This window comes from Zeugodacus cucurbitae, chromosome 4 (genome assembly GCF_028554725.1).
Source record: "Zeugodacus cucurbitae isolate PBARC_wt_2022May chromosome 4, idZeuCucr1.2, whole genome shotgun sequence".
NCBI classification, from domain to species: Eukaryota; Metazoa; Arthropoda; class Insecta; order Diptera; family Tephritidae; genus Zeugodacus; species Zeugodacus cucurbitae.
Genome location: NC_071669.1, coordinates 953,833 through 971,633, shown reverse-complemented (window position 1 = coordinate 971,633; position 17,801 = coordinate 953,833). Strand labels below are relative to the sequence as shown.

General features: G+C 42.4%; 2 protein-coding genes across 6 annotated transcripts in view; one reads left to right on the top strand and one right to left on the bottom strand.

Moving 5' to 3' along the window:
• Abtb2_0 (ankyrin repeat and BTB/POZ domain-containing protein 2) overlaps positions 1-16,744 on the top strand; it is a 90,726-nt gene extending 73,982 nt beyond the window's left edge. For 3 of the 5 annotated variants that reach the window (XM_054228466.1, XM_054228468.1, XM_054228467.1), the window contains exons 4-8: positions 11,326-14,453; positions 14,513-14,876; positions 14,946-15,270; positions 15,339-15,804; positions 16,229-16,744. In XM_054228466.1, coding sequence (XP_054084441.1) covers positions 11,326-14,453; positions 14,513-14,876; positions 14,946-15,270; positions 15,339-15,641 — 4,120 coding nt within the window. In that variant the 3' untranslated portion in view covers positions 15,642-15,804; positions 16,229-16,744. Of the gene's footprint in view, positions 1-2,441; positions 2,892-5,516; positions 6,781-11,325; positions 14,454-14,512; positions 14,877-14,945; positions 15,271-15,338; positions 15,805-16,228 lie in introns of those variants that run through there. The other 2 variants (XM_054228464.1, XM_054228465.1) reach the window with 2 other exon arrangements.
• On the bottom strand, positions 16,285-17,249 carry LOC105215632 (endocuticle structural glycoprotein SgAbd-2). Its single transcript, XM_011189685.2, has 2 exons — positions 17,103-17,249; positions 16,285-17,022 (listed from the first exon to the last, which is right to left on the bottom strand). The coding sequence occupies exons 1-2, from the start codon at positions 17,112-17,114 to the stop codon at positions 16,468-16,470; spliced, it is 567 nt and encodes a 188-aa protein (XP_011187987.1). The 5' UTR covers positions 17,115-17,249; the 3' UTR covers positions 16,285-16,467.
• Positions 17,250-17,801: the final 552 nt, after the last annotated feature.

The following is a 17,801-nucleotide window of genomic DNA, read 5'->3' as shown; positions in this document are numbered from 1 at the left end:
TTCATTGATATATTTTTTGTGCATTGTTGTTGTTATTGTTGTATTACTTGTAGCTTTATTTTGCTGTTTTTTCGTGATTATTGTTTCTAATTCATAATGCCTAAGCTACGAAAGATTTTCTTACGTCGTCTACCAATCCACTTTTTCTGTATTGCTGCGACTTCGAGCTCAACGCTCGCATGATGATGCGGAAAAGTGCAACGCACAAGTGCCTACTCTCGCATGTAAGTAAGTGTCTTCGAACTTATTGAAACACACATGAAGACTCAGTTCGGTTACTGAAGTTGATCTTCTTAGCAAGCAGCAAATTGATATAACTGCCGCGCCATTGGTAAAGTGGCACTTGGCGCGTCTTCAGCGCTGCGAGCGCTTACTAATTCGTCATCATTGAACTGCTAATGAACTCAAAAGGCTTGTATGATACGAGTACACTGTTAGTAAGCATTTGGCGCAATATGAATTGAAGTGCTCGAGCAAAAGAGCTGCGGAAAATGTTTGTTGGGCTCAAAAAAACGGCCGAAAAACAATCCGTTATTACATTATCAAGTTCAAAAGTCAACTACAATGCGCGGTGATATTGCATTTTGAACTTTTGTTACTTAAAATCTCTTTTTTACATTTGTGTTTACCAAACATGACCTTAGCCTTTGTGGTGCGTGAGAGTATTACTCACCCCTCAATAACATCTTCAATTTTAGTGAGTTTGCAGTGTGGAGCATGAAAAACATAATTTACGCTTGTCAGATGACAGTTGTAATCATAGAGTTCAAACTTCTTTCTTGATCATCTAAGAATTTAGAAAGAAGAATATTTTCTGTCTGCAGATGATATTGGAAGCTTCGAATTCCAAGAGAGCATTTATGTTTTGACTACCATACAATCTTACGCGTCTAAAAATCTCGAAAAATGCTAAGGGTTCCTTAAACACTTCGGCCAGTCACCAATAACTATCATGCTTGTCATTAAAATCAGCCCATTGAGAGTTGAAAGATTCACCTCATCCTTGTTATCCCTATTTTCTTATATTCATATATATCCTTTTGAGAGGCTTTGTCAATAACGTTCTGTTATTTCAAAGCCGAGCTTATATTATTTATTATATTTCTTAAAAATTTTATATTGCAATATCTACTCCAAACTATGAATAATATAAGAAGACACGTAGGTATCTTCGCACTTCTCGCCATCTTTATGACTTCCACTTCCTAGAATTAGTTTCACTGATTCCCGATGAGACCAATCGAAATGTATATCAAACTACTCTATTATCGCGATCTTTGCGTTCCGTAGTCTTCTTCTTCTGCTCACTTGCAACAACAACAACTAATTGAGCACTTAAAACACATGTTGCATGAGTGTTATTAGCAGAAATTTACGAAGACACTCGCGCGGTATGCAGAATTTATGACACACGCGGACGTTGCTGCACTGCAAGTGCGTAAAGGTAGTGATTTTCAAGACTCGAGTATAGTTATTGGAAGCCATGTAAACACGTACAAATATAATTGCTGGAATATATGTGTTGTTGTTGTTGTTGTGCGCTTGTAGCTGTTAATATAATTTACGAACTAATTAAATGTGAATACGCTGCGTTTATAACACTTTAGAACCGAGAACAGAACTAACAGTGAATACAACAAAGCAGCACATAATTTGCTGCCACACCGTCCACACACAAACACACGCATGCGCGAATGATGTTGGTCACCCTTTTCGTTCTACAAAACACTTCCTCGACTCGAGAAGATTTGTAAGACCGAGAAAATTATGTATGCGCAGCGAGTCACAAAGATCACACACACAAGCACATATACACCGAGCGACTGCAACTCAATAAAGAAAATTGAAACGGCAACAACAACAACAACAAGAGACGCTGAAACACCGTTGCTATTTAATTTGTCTTACGAGTTGTCGAGTTGTACGTGTGCGCTTGTTCATTTTCTTCCATTTTCCTGCTACCGTTGCTGCTGCTGCTGTGTATGGCTTGATTGCTGGTTGCACGTTGCACGTTGCACGGGTTCATTCATTACAAATTTCAAATTGAGTCGCTAGTCGTTACTTGCGGCAGCGTCAACAACAGCTAACAACAAATAGTTGCAGCACTAATGCTGTTGTTGTTGCAGTGGCTGCCAGCATAGCCAATTTCCAGTTACGGTTTTGCCATTGTTTGCACGCTGATCATAGCACCACAACAGTAGTGTTTAGGCGGAGACAATGGACTGCCCCTACCACACACCACGCCCCCTGCCCGCTCAAAACTCTTCAAGCCCCGCAAGATCGAAGCGTTGAATAGCAAAATGAAGCAAAGCAAAACAAAAGTATCATTGCTGTCGAGAAAAAAACGAACGAACAAAACAAGTGGCAGTGCGCGGAGTCAGCCGGCTAAGCTTGGTGGAGAGAAATCCAAACCAAAGCGAAGTAGAAGCAAAAAGCAATAGCAACAACAACATTGCAGTCCATTGTAGTGGTCATACTCAGCTGTCGGGTGGCTGTGTGGCTTGTTGAGCTGTCGGCTGGCTGTCTATTTGTCTGGCGCAAGGCGCACTCGCTCGCATTATACAAGCCCGCAGCCGGAGCAGCATGTGGCACGCAATCGACGACGACGACGCTATGAAGCTATGACGCTATGAAGTCGCGCTTCGCGTTTCAAACGTAACCAAGCGAACCGTTGCGGCGGCAAAGTTTCAGTTTCGTTTCGTTAAGCGACGCGTACGGACGCAAAGCGTAGCTCGAGCTTGTCTCCATTTGGATTCGTTTGGAAAATGTGTGTGTGTTGAAAGTGTGCGGTTTGGGTTTTGAAATAAAAATTCGAAATCAGTTTGAGTCGATTTTGGAAAACGCGCGTGTTCGAGTGTGGCCAAGTCAAGGTTTGACTGAAGTGCTTTATGGTTAATATAAAAATTAAAAAAAAAAAATTATTAGAAAAAAATAAATAAAAAAAATTGAGTTCAAAAACTGTTCAAAACTGTGTCTAAAATAATCAATGCTTGCATATCTTTTGAAGCCACGATTTCGACCAAGCAACCATCAATCACAGCAACAGCAACAGTCAGCAAATGTGCGCCTATTGCAATGCAAATGCAATGCTTGAATGACTTGCGAATTTCAAATCTGAGCTTATTTGCATTTCGTCAAAAAAAAAAGAAAAAATAAATAAAAAATCAAAACAAATCTCAGCCAAGAAACACAGCATGAACTCAACTTTTCTTAGAAAATGTAAATGAAATCAAAAGTCTTAAACGACACAACAACAACAACAGTCGGCGCGCAGTACTTAATTCCCTATCGCACCAACGAGTGGACTCCTTAGCAAAACACAAAACTCAAAACTCCAACTAAGCGCTCGATGGAGGCAGTTTAAGCCGCACGAGGGCTCGCAGAGTTGGTTTAGTTTTACTTTTGCTGCTAACGAAGCGCAGCGTTGATCAACCAACCGGAAACGGCAAAATAATGACATACTTACGCATGTACATAGCATGCGCACACTCGTACATATTCATATTCATATGTATATTCATATATATATTTCAGTAGATGTGTGTTTGTGCGATTTTTTATGAAATTTTTAGAAACGCCGAAATGATTTATAATTGCGGAAAAAACACTCGCTAAGTGAAGTAGCACAAGCAGTTAAACAAGCGCCAGTGTCTACTGTGTGTGTGTGTGCAGTGCAAACAAAGAACAAATAAAAATGAAAATTATAAAAAATGAAATTAAATAAATACTCATTAAGGCGAGCGTAACAACAGCGAGTTGGTGCCAGCTGAAGTTGAATTAAAAGTACTTAAGACTTCTACAACGAACTTGCGGAGTTGTATGTGCGGCGGAAGGGTGACGCAAAAACTAAAGCATGAAATCTAAAAAGTCGCAAATAAACTGAACAACAACAAACATTTTTGTATATTTAGCTGAGTTTAGACACCTGTTAGATGCTATCCCAAACAATGAAATTAGTGTTTCTTGCGGTCAAGATGGTTATCATATCTACTTACATACATATATGATATATGTTGACTATGATAGTTATAAGTTCATATAAAATTAGGCAGAAATGTTTGACTTATTCATTCATGTCTTTTATGAGAACTTCCTTTCGAACTGTAGTTGCAAAGAACAACCAGAAGCATGGTCTAAACTGATTAGCAAACTAGGAAGAGGTTTGGTGTAAAAATGCCCAGATCGAAGATTTATGCAGTTCAGATAGTCAAAATATTGATTAATTGGTTACTGATGACCAAGTAGTAAGTAAGCTATAACCGCGTAAGCATTTTCTACGCCAGTCAAGATGACCAAGTAGATCTATATATAACAGCAATTCACCTCCACAACTAACTTACAAGAATCATTAGTTGACAAATCGGACGATTAAATCAACTAATTTACTAATTTGAACTCATAGTCGTTATAGGTCTGGGATATATAAGACAGTTGGTGTTCTCTTCGTGTTCCAGATATATAAAATCACTATATAAGAGACTCTTAGTCCAACTCCATTTGATATACTAATGATACTAATATGATCTCATGATATATGACAATTTTCTATTCGTGTTCCAAATATGTATAATCACTATACAAGAGGTTCTTAGTCCAACTTCATTTGATATTTTCAACGCAAGTGTCCATATATTTCACAAAACTTTTTACTCGAATTGTCTCTTAAGGCATTTATTTGACTCTCATCTTTGGGAGAGAGAAATTTACTTCTTATATGGCTTTATAAAGTAAGGTTTGGCAAGAAATATATAATATTTGATTTCAAGGCTAATTTTAATTTGGGAGACTTAAGCTAGTTCCAAATTAGACGAAATTATCTAGTATATATTATAATATATATTACATAAGTCTGTGAGCCGCTTATATCTTACTCAATTCCGTTAAGTCAATTGTCAATAAACCATAAATCGCTTTACAATAACAATAAAAAACACTAAGTATCATTACTTATGCAAGCGCTTCATTGTTGTTGCTCTAATTGCCTCACATCGTCAGTTACACCCACAAATTTCGGTTAATTCCCTGCATTATTTGAGTATAATGGCAAACACCTTCATTGAATAATTATTTGTTAATTAACTTAAATTGTAAATGAATTAATTTTGCGTGATTTCGCATGAATTGAACACACACATACTCAGGTGTCTGCAGGCAAATCTTCAAAGCGGATGATGAACTCCAAAAAACGCCCACAAAAGCTGCACCATTGCGTTTGCATGAAACTCGCAACAATAAACGAACAAAAAAAAAAACAAAAATTTAATGAAAAAGCGTTAAAACGCGAGTAACGTTCGAAAACTAATGAAGTGGCGAAGATTTGAAATGGCGCACTGCTGATTGATTACAAGAGGGTTACGCCTGTTAAAATTTCATCTCAACTCAGGAGGTGTTTTTCGCACACTTTGCACAATGCATTCGGCTGAGTCATAAGTCATTGAATTTGCAGCTGTTGTTGTTGTGGTTGTTGGTTTTTTTTTTTGCAATTTGTGTATACAATTTTGGGAATTTAATTGCAGGCCAACTAGGCCAACATGGACCAAAGCAGTGAATGCATTCAGTTCGAACTTCGCTGGTATTTGGTGTAAAGTAAACGCAGTGAACTTCAACGGCTGCTAAGTTGGTCAAATGTGTTAAGTAGCCAAGCACCCAAGCACCCAAACAGTCAAGTAGTCAAGTAGCCGAAAAGGCAAATTGTCGAGCGGCCAAAGCCAATTATGGCAATTGATGAAAGAGAAATCGTGAAATAATTGCGGAACAATATGAAAAATGCGCAGCCGAAAATTGCAAGCAAACAAACAAATATAAATACAAAAATAAAAATAACAATAACAAAAACAACAGTCATTGAAATTAACAACAAACAAATGGCAAACAGAAAAATGTGTGAAAATTGTGTAAACATGTGAAGTGAAAATCGTAACAGCGAACGCAATTAATGTGAATTCGTGAATGCGCCTTGAACACAGAAAAAAAAACAACAAAAATAAATAACAATTCCTCACAAATTATAGTGAGCATGTATTGCGGTAAAGACTGCAGCTGCAGCTTGTGTCGCGAACTGCGCAATTACAAGCCGACCAAGCCGACGAAACGGCCCGCGCCACGCCCGCCCACCTCGCTATTCGGGCGCTTCAACGAGAACTTCATACTGCGCCGACGCAGCACCGCCAACTCCTTTAAGACATTTCAGCCACAGTCGCTGAAATGCAGCGAAATGTTTCAGCAGCGCGCCGCCGAGACCACGCCGAACCTGTACTCTGAGCAGCCGTCACCGCAGCTCGCCGCGCAGCAGCAACCACAAGAAGACATCGCGGTGTCAGCAACGGCGACACGCGCCAACAAGCCGGCGGCGCCACCCAAGCCCAATCACAAGGTTGTCATCTACTTCGGCGATTCGATTGCGAATCGCGGCAAACACAATGTGGGCGAGACGGCCAAGGACGTGGTGCAGGCCGCGCAGCTCTTGGATGACACGGCACTCGACGAGTTGGCGCCCAAGCAACGCAGCGCAGATGGCTTAGGACCGAAGAGTAGAGGTGATGGTGATGATGACTTGCCCTCCTACATTGAGAGCGTGCAGAATGGTGTGATCAACATAAAGATCGAAGGCAACTATCAGCGCGCTAGCGCTTTGGTGGAAACGGTGGCCAAACCGACATTCGCCACGGTGCATGTGTGCACTGAGGCGGAGCAGTTGGGCGGCGGCGGCGTCGAGGACAACGCAAGTCAGCAGTCGTGCGACTCGTGCGATTGGAGCTTTGTGCAGGAGTGGCGCGCACGGTACGCTTTCAAGAATTTTATTTTTTTAATTTCCTTTACAATATTTGAAATATTTGCCAAACAAGCGTTTAAGCAATTTTACGCTTTGGCTTCACACCTCTCTCAGTATCGAATTACTCAAGCAAAGGTGTAAGTCGCCGCTGACCTCAGTGGCGTGTCAGCATTTTCCGCGCTTTGCGCCCAATAAATTTGAGCCAACGCGTGTGTGTGTGTTTGTTTTTGCAACAATTGCGGTGGCAAATGGGCCCATTTGTGGTTACGTATACGACGCGTTTACTTGCGCCCATTATTTACGAGCAATTTGGTGGCCCAAATTTATTTGCTCTGCAGCCGGTAATTGTATTGCTTTTGTTGTTGTTGTGAATTCGCTTTGCAAAATTTATGCATTTGAATGTCTCAATTTATCAAATTTTGCGGTAATTGTTGTTGGTGCTGTTGCGTTATTGCGATTATAAGCTGGCAACTCAGCTGCGGTCAGTTAATTAAGCTGTTCAAAGTATGGTTTGGCTCGGGCAAAAAGCTGAGCCGCGTTTGTTTCCCATATAAAATTTTACAGTTGGCTCGACGCTTTACACATTTATGTTTTTATATTTATTTTTTGGTTTCTTATTTTTATTTGTATTTTGCATTCGTTTAACCTTGTGGCTGCTTGCGCTGGCGTTGGCTTTATCGAGTTGATTACTTCTTTTATTCTATTTAATTGTCTCAACTTCGGCGTCCCTTTTTATTTTTCATTATTTTTTTTTTCTTTAAACTTTTGTACGATTATATTAACGCTATCCATTTCCACTGTGTCGGCCTGCTGTCAGCCGTTAAAAAATGCAGCACATTTGTTCGATTGTAACGGTATTTTTACGGTGTATTAATTACAACTTTTTGCCTCACATTTTGCTATTTGCCATTTTTGGATTGACAACAACAAATAACTGTGGCTTAGCGAATTTATGAAGTGAACACTCCACTCCCAACGAGCCAGCTTATTCTAATTTGTATTTTTTTTACGTTTTTGGGAAATAAATTTTGTTGAACAAATTAAGACATTTTTCAGCATTTTTCTCGAAAAATGGGCGAACAACCACAAGCAACCATATTTTCACTAATAGTCTTGTAACTTTTTAAATTTTATTTTGTTTCTTTGTGAAATGAGGAAATAATCGCTCCATTTGTAACTTAGAAATAATACGTTTTAGTCAGTTTACGTTTGAGGCTCTTTCCATCAAATTTTCTCAAAAGATTTAGTAACTCTCAACTAATGTTGGGTTCCAAATAACAGTAAATTTGGGTATTATATCTTCAGCGCCATCTACCGGATTCAAAAAAATTCATCTAACTTGTTTACTAATAAATGTATATGTGGTAAAGAGGTAAGGAAATGAGTTGAATCGCTATAAATATGATTCCTGGCGGGCATGATTCCCATATAATGGTTGGAAGAAGACGCCAATATGGGTATCGATTTTTAAGACTGAGTTAAATCGCTATAAATATGATTCCTGGCGGGTATGATTCCCGTATAATGGTTAAAAGAAGACGCCAATATGGGTATTGATTTTTAAGACTGAGTTGAATCGCTATAAATATGATTCCTGGCGGGTATGATCTCCATATAATGGTTGGAAGAAGACGCCAATATGGGTTTCGATCTCTTAGACTAAACAGTTCATCACAAATTTGGTATTATTATCAAGAATGTGCTATCTCAGTATCTGCTCTAAAAAAAGGATCTTTTAGCTTTTAAAAAAATCTTCCACGCCATCTATCGGATAAATTAAATCGCTCCTAAATTGTCGAGTAAAATATAATATGTTTTATATGTAATAAAGATCAGTTTCTTGGGGAATTGATGACCGTATAACAATAATGTCCAATTTCAGTGTCTGTCTGCTCTAAAATATGATGATAATTAAGAACGTTATGAGTAAAGTCATTTTCGATAGTTATAATGATAGGTTGATCAGCTGTCTAAGTCGACTTAAGCTAAAGCCAGTTAACTACATATTTTGGACAGAACCCTCTTACAATTAATATTACATTCTATCTAATTAAAATCACTTGGTTTTGATATATTTTTTTGTTTATTGTTTATTGTGAGCCTGCTTTATCTAAAAAATACAAATTTAAATATAAAAGTAATTAACAGAAGCTATAAATACAGACTAATTATAATTTCAACACATTCAGCAGCTCACTTGAGTTTAACAATGGAAAAAATCGAAAATAAAATAATAACAAATTAAAAGTAAAAAATAAAATTAGCAAAAAACGCACATAGCTTAGCTAGCCAGCTCTCACTACTCCAACTCAGGTGTGTATGTATGTTGGTTGGTTGCTCGCATTCGTGACGTCCGCTGTTGCAAACCGCTCTCAGCCAATTTGCGCTTTTTTCAGCACAACACACGATCGCCATGCCCTCCCTTTGTTACACATAATAATCAGACTGATGAAGATATTCACGCGATCGGCGAAGGCCTTCGTGCATGCGATCGTTGATTAGCAAAGACTTTTACTACTTCATTTGACAGGCAGCTTCCGTTTAATGGAAAACCTCAATGGTTGTTGCGAAATCTTTCTTTCAATGTTCGCCTTCAAGGTGAACCCAATTATGATTTCTTCATGGATCTGTGCGGATTGGACGCACATAAACACTCGTTTATCTAGTAAGCAAGCGCAGTAAATGTATAATTGTGGAGTGCTTACTTCTAGCAGTGTACTAGTTAGTGCGTAAATGGTGAAGGGCCCGGCAGATTACAGATGTGACCACAGTATGACATTGGGACGGAAATAAATGTGGTCCCAGTTACTGCTGCATCAGGTTTTAATTTACACAAACCTTTCGAACTCTCCTCTTTTTTCCTCTGTGCAACATTGAATTTTTAGCTTAAAATTGGTTGGCATGAACTCAAGTTCCCTTTAGTTCGGATTACTCTGATATTAAAGTCCGACAACTGCACAAGAGCTGGTTGAATAAGGTCCAATTTAAGATCCCAATTCTTGGCTATACAAAAAGCGTCAATTTAAGTGTTGCATGACTTCGAGAGTTCATTTATTATTTGACTAATCTTATATGTCTCACTGCAGGGATATCTCGGAATTTCACAATATTTAATATTATTACAACAAAATCAATACAATTTGTTCTGAATTCCGCCATTAGGGTCATTTTACGTAATGTATGCAGTCAAGACGCTGTTTTCTGAAACATATTCTCCAAAAATGTTCGGTCTGTGACGTGTTCTGAAAACAATATTTGATAAACAATCAAATCTGCTTAACAATTTTGACCTATTTTCTCCCAAACAAAGGCTCAGGTTGTTCTTGAAGACATTTAAAGTTTTAAACAATAAAAGTGTGCCAGCAGTTGTTGTTCTTAGCCAGGCAGGTTCTTAGTCAGCGGTGGCTAAAACAAAAAGATTTGAATTTAATTGTTCTATGCTTCTTCTTCTCCCAAATAAATTGCTGGAGCGGTAAAATGTGTGTGATTTACAACAATGCAAGGCAAAGGCCAACAACAAACACAATAATTACAACAATTTATTGCCGCTTAACGTTTGTTTGCTTACGCGCATGCGCTGTTGAGCTTTGACGTTTAACACTTTTTGTATTCACACTTTTGTTGTTGTTGTTGTTTTGTTGTTTCCGTTTGTCGACGTTTGTTGACGCGCGGCTACTACAGCTCTTCATATGCAAATAAGGCGCTGATGGCTACAACAACAACAACTACAATAAATGACATAATTTTGTTTTCATTGTCAGCGACATTGAGCGCGTCCGGCGGCCGCGGTGCTTAACAGTTATGACATTTATCCAACAACACAAACAGATACAACCGCTCACATGGCTTTCATTGAATTTTGTTATTTTCATTGATTCTTACAACAAATCTGCCGCTATTTATATTCTTATGCAAATGTTGGTTCTTCGGCACGCTCGAGCGCATAATGTTTGGTAAGGCGATTTGTGGAAGAATGATAAAGTATGAAGGGAACGATTGTCTTCTGATTCAGTTTTATAATTAAAAGCTGAATGCTCGTTTCAATTCTGAGTGGCCAAGAATTTGTTCTGCGGATTAGCGGTAATTGAGTGACAGCATAAACCCGGTGCGCGGTGGGGACACCACCGACGTCTAAGACGCAACTGCTTATACAACTGACAGCGGTGCTGAGCTCACAGCCGAAAGGCGAATATAAGCCTTGATATACGAAGAATGTGGAATGAAAAGAAAGCGCTTAAATTTTCTAGCTGTTTCTTGAAGAACATACACTTTGCTTTGAGTGTTGTTTTAACGAATTTCCTTATTGTTGTTTTTCTACATGACATTTGACTTAGTGACTTGGCAGTTGTTGTAAGCCATAAGCAACTAAGCAGCTTAATTATGTGTAACTGTTTTGACGCGTTGAGGCAAACTTACAAACAGGCAGTTAGCGCAGAATTGCAACGCTGCAACTGTCAGCTGTCAGTTGTCACTTGCGAGCGATTTCACACATCTGACTTTAATTGTATATATATGCATGTGTCTAATTAGTCTACGTTCTTTCTCTTTCACAGACCAACTGGCAACATGCGCGGCGACATGCCCGTCGTATTCAGCCCACAACCAACGAACTCACAACTACACTGTCCCGTCGGCTCGCCAACCACAACGGGTTTGCCACATCAGAACCAAATGAGCGTCATGCCCACATCGCCATCTACTGGCACCACAATGACCGCCAACTCCGCGCCGCTCAACACACCAAATGGTTTGAGTTCCTCCACTGGCCGCATTCAAAGCCCCGCCGTGGCTACACCAGCGCCACGCATCTCCAAAGAGGTGGCGCAGCGTTTAAATAGTGGCGTTAGTGGCGCACCCCATATGATGGCCAGCCCTCAAACAGGACACAGTGTTGTGCCCAATACGACAATTAATATACGGAATATAAGCAGTCCGCCACAAGCGCCTAGTAAACCGCCACCACATCGCGCCTTAGCAGCACCAGCACGGCTTACTGTACAGAGTACGCCAGTGAAATCGCAGCCGCCCATGTTGAGCGGCAATCTGTCGCCACAGCAACCGCAGCCCCAACAGCCGACGGCACAACAAAAGTTCAACGCAAATGACAAGCGGCCCCTGCCATTGTCACTGGATTTGAGCAATTGCAGCATCGGCATACCAACTTCTGAGTCGACCTCTGCGAATGTAACTCCCAGCGGTGGCGGCTATCAGCTCAACACACACGCAAAGTCAAGCGCGACGAGCACGCGCACACATCATCATGAATTTCGTGCACTGCAGCGTGTACAGGAATGTCACAGCTCGTCGGATGAGAATCGCTCTTCGGGTCATGCGAGTATGTCGGATACTGGTGGTCATGGGAGTTCCTCACCTGGTGGTGGAGTGGCGCTGGGACCTTTGCCGGAAGATCGTCTCGCCGCTGCCGTGACCAACCGTAGTACACGGTCTCGTACAAGCACCAATCATTCGCGCGCCCGCCATCGTGCTACGCCAGCAACTAAGGCACCATGGAGTGGCAGTGGTTTGGAGGATATAAAATTGGCCATACAACAACTGACAATGCGTTCGCAAACGAGTACTAGCACTTACAGCAGTCTCAGCGCTGGTTCGGAGAGCTCAGAACCTGCGCGGCGCTTAGGACGCTACTCGTCGCTGGAAACAGTAAACACAAATGTGACGAACGCCGACGAGTTTGTCTGGGTGGACTCACACAATCGACTAGTGGAGTTGCAACATCCACCCTGGAGCCAACACTGCATAATGCGCGTTATCCGGAATGGTCGTTGCAAGGAGCAAGCAGAACGCGTCTCAGTAGACACCATACCACGCCTAGGATACCTGCTGCAGCGCGCATTGGTGCGTATTGCACGCGAAGTGCAGCGCCTTTCCGCCTGTTTGGGTCTGTGTTCAAAGCAAGAAGTCGCTGCCGCATACAAGATTGTGCTGTGTCCGGCTCTGGCGGACTCTTGCATTAAGGCATGTCTGCGCGCCGCAGCCATGTTCGCTGTAACGGGCGATAGCGCTCTGAAACAAAGCAAGTCAGCGCGTGCTGGTCTTCAATTACCGGTGGGACGTTTTCATCGTTGGATGGCCGACGCACGTCTGGGGAAATTTATACATGAGTACGCGGCAGTGTATCTATGTGCGGGCATGGAAAACCTTCTCGAAGAATTGCTGTTGCAAAGCTTTCCTGCAGATACATCTAGCCAATTCACAACAGCGGTGCTGGATCAGTCTATTGCACACTCCGGTGATCTGTGGGGTCTTCTTCAGCCTTTCGCTCATCTGAATGCTGGACGCATAGCATCAGGCGCACTTACCATGCCAAGGTGGGCAAGTTTGTCATCACTTGGTTCAGGTACCCAAAAAAGTGGTAGTTCAGGTGGTAATAGTAATGTGTCTCTGGAGCCTTGTCTGTTGACGACCTGCGTTGGCAGCATAACTGAATTGAAAGACTTGACTTTACGTGCTCAACAGAAGTTCCAGCATACAGCTCTTTCTAACGCTGCGCTCTCCACATTGTTTTACTTCATGCGTTGTTCGCAGTTGGAACATAGTGACTTGAGCGGGGCGCCTTCCAGCTCCAGTGGGAGCGCAGGGGGCAGCAGTCAGAATGTGCAAGAGCTTTGCTATGAACGTGCGTATGTGGTTCTGCCGCCTTTGGTGGAATGGTTGCGAGTTGCTTCGGCACATGCGGAGTACCGACACGCTGTCATGATAGACAAGGACGATATCATGCAAGCCGCGCGTCTACTTCTACCAGGTGTTGATTGTCCAATGCGACCAATTGGTCACGAAGAGGAACTACCTACGAAGAAGACACATTTCTCACACCCCGGTGCGACAACTCCCATAGCATCGAGCATCAGTGAAGATACCACGGAGTTGGGCAAGCGCGCCACCATAATGCTTGCTTTTAAGCTTATGCTCACTGGACGCGCCGAGTTAATGGCACAGGCGGCGAATCTCTTGCCGCCCACCACGCGTTATGACACACTTAATCATGCCGGCTTGACGGCACTTATGATTGCAGCGATACGCAATGACGAGGTGGCGATACAGGCGCTACTCGATGCCGGTTGCGATCCGAATGTGGAAGTGCCACCAGTTGGTCAACAGAATTTCCCGGGTGTTCATCCAGATACACAACACTGGACGGCAGTTACATTCGCTGCAAGCCGTGCCAATTACTTGGCTTTGCGTCTGCTGCTGGAAAGGGGTGGTAAGGTGGAAGGTGGCGCGCGTCTAAGTGAAGAGAAACCAACGCTGACCCCGCTGCAAGTGGCTTGCGGATCTGGTAATGTCGAGGTCATTTCGCTGCTGCTAGCACATGGCGCCAACGGATTTCTCTCCACACAACAGAAAGATACCATGTGTTTTGCGGGTGGCTCGGCTCAGCGGGGCTCATATTGCGCCATTTCTGTGACCGCGGCGCATGGCCAGCGCGCATGTCTACGCAAACTGCTCTCCCATCCAATGTCCCCAGGCAGCAAAGACGTGCTCTCGCTCGAGGAAATGCTAGCCGAAGGCGAACCTGTAGGCAATGCGAGCAGAGGTAGCGCTTGTGCGGGAAATGCGGGTAGCGAACGCATAAGCGCCGAGTTGCCGCTCACATTAAACAAGACACAAATCAAAAGTCTGCAAGAGGCAATGTACCACAGCGCCGAGAATAACCATTTGGGTAAGTAATTCTTAAGCGAACCGAATTTATTGAAACAGAAAACTCTCTCTCTCCAACAGATATTACAATAGAGCTGCGCACCCTGGGCGTACCATGGACTCTACATTGCTGGATGCATGCATTAGCGGCGGCGCATGAGTTGCGCTTGGATGCCGTAATCGACCAACTGCTACAGGATTTCCTGCAAGTCTGCCCGGACGACTACAGCGCGCAGTTCGTGAGCGAGTGTCTGCCGCTGCTCTTCAACATATTCCGTTACAGCAAAAACGAGGGCACGACGCTGCTGTTGGCCGACATTTTCGCCACATGCTTTGGCTGGGAGGCCATCAAAACGATAAAGGAGGCGGTGATGCAATCGGTGAACAGCTCGCGCATCGACCCCAAATTCGTCAACAATCCAGAACTGAGTGACGTGACTTTCAGGTGAGTTTGAACAGCTTAGATAAATCCTGCTCGCATGTTTACTTCATGGTATTGCCTTTATATTTGCAGAGTGGAAGGCAAAATATTCTACGGACACAAAATAGTGCTCGTCACCGCCTCACCGCGTTTCCAGAGCATGCTCAGCTCCAAGCTGAGCGATGGAAACACGCCAACAGTGCAGATCAACGACATTCGCTACCACATCTTCCAGCTGGTCATGCACTACCTGTACAGCGGTGGCTGTGCCACATTGGAGGTTAGCAACGCTGACGTTTTGGAACTGATGGCGGCGGCGAGCTTCTTCCAGCTGGAAGGTTTGTTGCGCTACACCGAGTCACGCTGCTCAGAGATGATCGACATCGACAATGTGGTGGCCATGTACATCCATGCGAAGGTAAGCAACTAACTGACATTAAACGATGCTTAACGAATAAGTAATAATCGCATCGCATCTCTTCGCAGGTCTACAATGCCAACAAGTTGCTCGAGTACTGCCAAGGTTTCTTGCTGCAGAATATGGTCGCTCTGTTGACCTATGACGACTCCGTCAAGCGTTTGCTCTTCGCCAAAAAGATACCCAACCACGATGTGCTCTCCGGCCTGCTGCACACGCTGCAACAACGCATCAAGCAGCGCAAACCCATGGGCGTGGGCAACTTCCGCCAGCAGCTCAGCTCACCGCCACCAGGCACCGCAGGCGCTCATCTCTTAAGCACGAGCCTGAGCAATGGCGTCGGTGGCAGTCTGGGTGCTGCCAAGAAATAAATGAATACATTTACACTGTAATATATAGTATATGATGGAATGGACTGCTAAAAGTTGTGACACTTGAGTTTGGGCAGCGTTGCCAACCTTAACTCCAGCAGAAGTGGAGTTTTGAGGTTAAAATGAAATGATTACAATATTGGCTTAGCAAGTAAAGTAAAAGGTATATATATATATATATATATATAATTAACTAAACATATTTATATGTTCGTAGCTGTAAAGACACTATAAAATTATCGAAATTTTTGCTTCCACGAATACAATTCATCCAATAGTGAAAGTCGACCACTTTTATTAAAATGTTTTTGTTGTTTCTTGCAATATATATGTATATGTATGTATAACTTTGTAGATTATGAGACAAATAAATTAGTTAGTAACCATTTGTAGTATCCTTAAGCGTTCGAAGTACTCCTAGGTTGCCTTTATTGCTTGTACGTAGTTTTGCTTGTAGTTTCTAGCGGAATTTAGATACAATATTGTATGTATGTATATTTAGTTAACCCGAAATTTTTATTAGAATTAATAAATTAAAATAATCAAGAACAAATGTGTTTTTAAACGGGAAATTCACCATAACCAAGTTCTCACCGACAACAGCGCCTAAAGGTATGCCACAAATATTGAAGAACACAAGCGATCGTGGGGAAAAGTCTTTTTATTCTCATTTGCAGCAATTCAAGCAGATGCTAAGTACAACTTAAAAAAGAAACATAAAATAAAAAAAGCAAAAACAAAAAGTCCACACCTAAAACATTCGTTTCATAATTTATCTCTCAACCGTATTCGCATTTACATATGTATGTAAACATCTGCTCAGCGCCTACACCTGCATAATTTGGCCATTCCAAACGGAGCCAACAACCGGCACTTGCTGAACGTGCGGAACATGCGGAACATGTGGAACATGCGACAGCACATCTTGTGGTCTCGGCTTCTCCTCCACACGCGGCAATTGGCTGTTGATCTTCGCCGCTGTCGAAATCTGCGGCATTATATTATTGCCCTCGGGCACGAAACCACGATCGTCGGCTTTGTAATGCACTACCACCTCCTTGCCGTTGGCGTCGAAGTACGAATAGCTGCCGCTGATCTTCAGATACTGATATTCCGTGCCTGGGTTGACGACTACAGCGCTCTCCTGGCGGAAGGAGCCATCTTCGCCGCGATAATGAAAGTTGTAAGCGCCATCAGTGGACTGCTGCAGTCCCGCGTCCATGATACCGACAACGGGTACGCGCATATCCATCTCTGGATCAACAACCGGTCCCACAGTGTCCACCGGCGGTGCACGCAACTCCATTACGGGCTCGGTGACCATAACCTGCTCATCGACGGGTGCGGCCCACGCACTAGCCAGCATTACTGCGAAACAGATCTGCGGAGAAAATGATTATATTTTGGCTTGTAGTTATTCGAAAATAATGCTGAATTGTTTGTTAAGTAAGCTTTACTAACGTATCGGAACATTTTCGTTGATCTCGACTTTGGGTGTTGCTCACTTGACTCTGGCTTAACAAATATGCTCCAGCCCTGAGCTCCCACAAGTTTTATACCCAATTTGCTTTGTCAGAAAAGTAAAAAAGTGCGTATATACCTAATTTCTTCTGCATGAAAGACAGCATGAGTTTTATTTTTAGTCTCCATTTTGGCACTTAAACATCTTTTAATTGCGCTTAAATGCACTGATTGTTGTGTTGTTTGGCCAAATTATGCACCGGGAGAAATTTTATTAAGTGGAAAAGAACAATTAGAGATTGTGAAGCTCCAAAAAGCAGACGAGAAGCGCACGAAACCGGAAAATGGGGTCTAGCAACTACCACTTTTAACTTAGAAAAGGGAAGTAATTAACATTACGATAGCAGACGAATCTTTCGAAGAACATTGAGAAGGATCTTTCAAAGAATATTCATCTAGTGAATCATATAAAATGCTTTTCGAACCATGAAGGAAATTAGGACCTGACTGGATTTGGGCAAATACGAGCACAGATTTTACATACCACTCAATTATTTCCATTTCCACAGGGTCTAAATGGTTCTTTCTTCTTCTTCCCTACAGCAGTAATGCCACTCCATTACATCGGGGGAAGTGAATTATTATATTACGTCATGACAAATCACATGCTGTTTGCTACACGTGTTTCCAATCGCGTCA